The sequence below is a fragment of the Alligator sinensis genome, unplaced genomic scaffold, assembly GCF_000455745.1.
Source record: "Alligator sinensis unplaced genomic scaffold, ASM45574v1 scaffold366_1, whole genome shotgun sequence".
Lineage (NCBI taxonomy): Eukaryota > Metazoa > Chordata > Crocodylia > Alligatoridae > Alligator > Alligator sinensis.
In genome coordinates, this window is record NW_005841851.1 from 3,889,360 (window position 1) to 3,894,360 (window position 5,001).

The 5,001-nt window shown below is 49.7% G+C and overlaps 1 protein-coding gene across 5 annotated transcripts in view; it reads left to right on the forward strand.

Annotated features, from left to right (window-relative positions):
* PLCH2 (phospholipase C eta 2) overlaps positions 1–5,001 on the forward strand; it is a 357,736-nt gene that overhangs the window by 262,441 nt on the left and 90,294 nt on the right. Inside the window, exon 1 of one of the 5 annotated variants that reach the window (XM_025211833.1) lies at positions 4,896–4,960. The exons of the other annotated variants lie outside the window; for them this stretch is intronic. Within the exon in view, the coding sequence (XP_025067618.1) occupies positions 4,948–4,960 (13 nt within the window). The 5' untranslated portion in view covers positions 4,896–4,947. Of the gene's footprint in view, positions 1–4,895; positions 4,961–5,001 lie in introns of those variants that run through there. 5 annotated transcript variants of the gene reach the window in all.

A 5,001-nucleotide genomic window follows, 5' to 3' on the forward strand; every position in this document is an offset into this window, starting at 1 on the left:
AGGTTTTTCCTCCCAAGGTGGAGAACCTTGCATTTTTCGGTGTTAAACACCATCAAGTTCTCATCCACCCATTTCCTGAGCCTGTCAAGATCTGCCTGGATCACCCTCCTGTCCTCAGGTGTGGATGCTTTACCCCAGAGTTTGGTGTCGTCGGTGAACTTGGCCAGCCTGCTCTGACACCAATGTCTACATCTTTGATGAAGATGTTAAAAGGTAAAGGTCCTAGGACAGGGTCTTGAGGGACCCCACTGGTCACAGGGCACCACGACAATTGGCTTCCGTCAACCACTACCCTCTGGGGCCTACCACGGAGCCAATTCCCCAGCCAGCAGATCATGGTGAGGTCGAGGCTGCAGTTAGCCAGTTTACCCAAGACATGATCGTGGGATACCAGATCGAAGGCTTTTTTAAAGTCAAGATATATGACATCAATCTCTTCCCCCTTGTCCAGGTGATAGGTCACCTGGTCATAAAAGGAAATGAGATTGGTCAAGCAAGACCTACCCGCAACAAACCCATGCTGGGTATCCCTCAGGATATTGCCGTCAGCTAGCCTGTATAGGATGGCCTCTTTCATAATCTTTTCCAAGACCTTCCCCAGGATAGAGGTCAGGCTGATGGGTCTGTAGTTTGCCGGATCCACTTTCCTCCCTTTTTTGAAGATAGACACCACATTGGCCTTCTTCCAATCTTCGGCCACTATACCAGGGCTCCAGGAGTTCTCAAAGATCTGTGCCAGGGGCTGAGCTATGATGTCTGCCAGCTCTTTGAGTACCTTTGGGTGTAAACCATCAGGGCCGGCTGACTTGAACATATCCAGCCTGTCAAGGTGTTCCTTCACAAGGTCATCTTTGATGGATGGTAAGGAATCTTCCTCACCTGGGCCTCCCTGTCCTGCATTGGGCAGGATTGTCCCATGGGACTGGTGAAAAATTGATGCAAAGTACTCATTTAGCAAGTTTGCTTTTTCCTGGGCATCGGTTGTCAGTTGTCCCATCTGGTTTAGCAGGGGTCCAATGTTGCCCTTGCTTTTCCTCCGGCTCCCCGCATATCTAAAAAAAGGACTCTTTGTTGTCCTTGATACTTGTAGCCAGTTGGAGTTCCATTACAGCCTTGGCTTTCCTGGTTCACTCCCTGCAGGTCCGGACCAGTGCAGAGTATTCCTCCTTGGTGATGGATCCAGTCCTCCATCCTTTGTAGGTCTTCCTTTTAAGACGCAAGAGGTCTGCTAGTTCCCTGGAGAGCCAAGGGGGCTGCTGTACCCTTTTGCTGCCCTTCCTCTGAGATGGAATAGACTTTGCTTGTGCTTTAAGGATCGCACCTTTGAGGAGGAACCAGTTGTCCTGAACTCCCCTTCCCTTTGTGTTGTGGCCCTTTAGGGCCTCACTGACAAGCTTCCTTAGCTTGTCAAAGTCAGCTTTCCTGAAGTCGAGGACTTCTTTATTGCTGACTGACTCGCCAGCTTTACGGTTCACATAGCTCCAACTCACTTCTCCAGTAAAAAGCACGGGACCACCCCCCAACCCCCACAGGGAGCAATTTCTCCAGCTCCCAACTCAGCAGCCTCTGTTAGCAGCTCTCTCTCTCAAGCCCCCCCAGAAAAAGAGAGCACCTTACCTGGGAGTTTCCAGTGTAGCCTGGCGTGACATCACCCAGGCTTTTCCAGTCAGGGCTTGCCCTGTTTATATTTTTTCCTCTTAACTAATTAATTAAAAAAAAAAAAGAACATTGCCAGCTAGCCAGTTAGGCTAGCAGGCTGATCCCCTTGCTTATGTGACTAGAAGCCAGGTTTCTTATTTACAGTAAATGCAGGGGGGGTTGTAAAACAAAAGAGGGCCTTTACTGCCCCAAATGTGTGCCTGGTGTAGTTTCTTCTTAAAATTACTAAGCCAGAGGAGAGGAAACCAGATCTCAAGTACAGAAGGCAAACCCCGCCCCCGCATTGTCTTGTCTAGACCACATTAGTTTGACATCCAAGAAAACTAGGAGTCACTTCAGCATGCTGAGCTATTTGAGACCTTCAGCGGTTTAACCATCCACTTAGTTTGTGTTTAAAATCATTTTGTAAAATGACTGCATGTAAATAAAATGCTCTGAAATATTAAAGACAATGAGGCACTGAAGCTGTCATCATCCTGAGTGGAGCTGTCAGCACAGGCAGCTCATAAACCAGTTGTGAATGCTTTCTGCATTTCCTCCTGACATTCCTTTCACCTGATGCTGTTTGATCCAAGTGTATGTGTATACAGTTGTGCTCCCACACCCGCTTGGTGAATAACATTAAACCCACAGGGCAGTGATGTAACAAGACCAACAGAGAGCTTGAATATTTTGCTTGGTTTCATTTCAAGTGAGGAGAAGATGCCTGGGACTGGAGCCTGTCCTGGACTGTGGATGTTCTTTTTCTGTCATCCCAAGCTAAATTGCTTGCACCATAGAAACAGTTAATACTGTAGTGCCATTTGGATTTTTGCCCTGTTACAGCTCTCTCTCTTTTAAATTTCTGGGACCTGCATAGCTGTGTAATATAATATACACTTTAGCTGCACAGTCTACATGCCATAGCAAATAGATGTCTGCTCCTAGGGAAAGCCACACTCCTTGTACTCTCAGGGGGACACTATAATCTAGAAAGTTACATTTTGCACTGTTTTTTTATTGTTAACATTTCTCTTACTTTGCATGTGGGAGCAAGGTTCTTTACGAGGAAAATAAATTGTTCATATAATTACAGGATGCACAGGCTCAGTGCTTAACATCCATACATGCACCTTCATTAAACTAGAGGGCACCCGTTTGTAGGGAGGAAGAATAGGGCTTGACAAATGTTGACAATTTGTTGGCGACTCCCTCCCAAACCAAGGTGCAATCATTTGGAAGCTAAAGAGCAAGGGTGTGCCCAGAGGCTGCTCCAGTGCACTGTAATTACAGTGCATCAGAGCAGACTTGATTAATTAAGTCTGCTGGTTAACTGAGCCTGCTGGAGCATGCTAATTAGTGCGCTTCAGCCAGCCTCCATGTCTCCTGTATCAGCGTCCCCACACTGCTGCTGCCCTGGAAGCAACCTGACACCATGTGCCTGCTATGCGCTGACTGCCGGGCAGCGGCAGGTGCATGGTGTTGTGCAGCTCCCAGGACAGCGGCAGCAGAGAGTAGAACCCAGCTCACAGCAGCAGCAGCCTGCCTCCACCCCACACAGATCCAGAAGGCCCTGCCCCAACCAGCTCTGCCCCTTTAATTAAAAAAAAAAAACCCAAACCCCCCAAAAGTCCCCACTCATCAGCTCCTGCTTGGTGGGGGGTGATCCCCACTGCCCCACACCAAGTGGGGGGCTCTGCACAAGCCCCCCAGAAGCCCAAGGCGGCAGCCGGTGAGGCGTGGGGTGTTGTTTTTTTTTCTTAAAGGACTGGAGTTGGGGCAGGTGGGGCAGCCATGGTGTGGGGGGCTGGGAGAGTGGACGGGAGTTGGGGGGCTCATTGCAGAGCCCCCCCATGCATGGGGCAGCCATGGTGTGGGGGGCTGGGAGAGTGGACGGGAGTTGGGGGGCTCATTGCAGAGCCCCCCCATGCAGCATGGGGCAGTGGGGGCAGCAGGGGTGAGCTGGGGTGGGTGGGTGGGGGATGGAGCCTGGTGGGTGTCTCCCTATGGTCCTTTTCCCCCCTCCTCCAGCCCCCTACTTACCAGCATGGGGTCTGGGTCCAGCACCCTGCTGTAGCCAGCAGGGGACTGCCCAAATCACCGAAGCTCTCCGAACCTTTTCTGAATCAATTTGGAGATCTTTGAATCAATTCGGACCTTTTAATTGGTTCCTTGATTCGATTCAGATTTGGAGATTCAGCCACCGAATCAGGCCGAATCTTCTACAGATTGAATCGGCACCCAAAGCTTTGCATAGCCCTACTATCTGTGCCACTCGTTCTCTTGCTTTGGCTTCCTTGACTGGAAATGTAAGGGTCCTTATCTCAGCTTGAGGACCTGACACAGCAGGGAGATATAGCAGATTGAAGGTGGGGCATTAGGTGGGAGGAGAGGGTGGCAGGAGACTGAGACTTGCCTGTGCCAGGACAGTCATAGACTGCAAGTTGAGCAGTCTCTGCAGAACAAGAGGTTTAGCTGAGGATAGTCTTGAGTTCAACAAATTGGCTTTTCCTCGAGTGGCTGTTTTCTCAAAGCAGCAGGCTTTGTGCCTGGGATCAGCAGATAATACTGCTTTGTCTGCCTTTACTGGGGAGTAATACAGCAGTAAAGGGGCAGAGGTAAAAACAGCATTGCTATTATAATAGGCAAACAGAAAATATTCTTGGGAAGAAGGTATCAGGGCCTCCATCTCCCAGCAAGGAGCAGCAAAGGCTCTCCAGGAGGTGGCCTGCCCTGGAGGGTCCCTCCTGCAGCATTTGCTTGGAGGGGCAGGATGCCCCATGACATGACTTTGGTGCAGTAGCTATGGATGGGGAAGAGCTGCTGGTAAAGCACTGGGATCATGGGAAAGCACATGCAGCTGCATTCTCCCTGCCCATACAGGTTTACTCACAAAGCACTTCTGTTGCCATGTGCCCATGGAAAGCTGGCCTACAGAGGCTGGCTAGGTGGCTGCACGTGCCTCTGGCCCTGTCACAGACCAGCACTGTGTAGGCTCTGTTTATAATGTGTAGAGAAACAAATCTGTTTTCTTGGTTTGTAGCAGGAGGCAAGAGAAAGCCAAGGGAAGAAAAGAGTCATTGGCAAAAGACTGTTGAGGAGGAAAGCTGAAAGGGGAGGCACAAACTGAACTCCAGTGCTCCAGGCCAGTTTTTTAAGCATGCAGATCACCTCGTGCCCTTTGCTCTCTCCTCGCATAAAGTCTGGCCATGTGTCTGGGCTCCCTGTGTTGCAGACTCTTTATCTTTTGTTCTCTAAGGGAAGGCACTCTCATTTGTTAATGCTTTGGCCAAGCAGTAGCATTTAGCAATGTGGATAAAAGGTAATTTGTTTTCCCTGACAGGTAGCAAGAAAGGGAAAGAC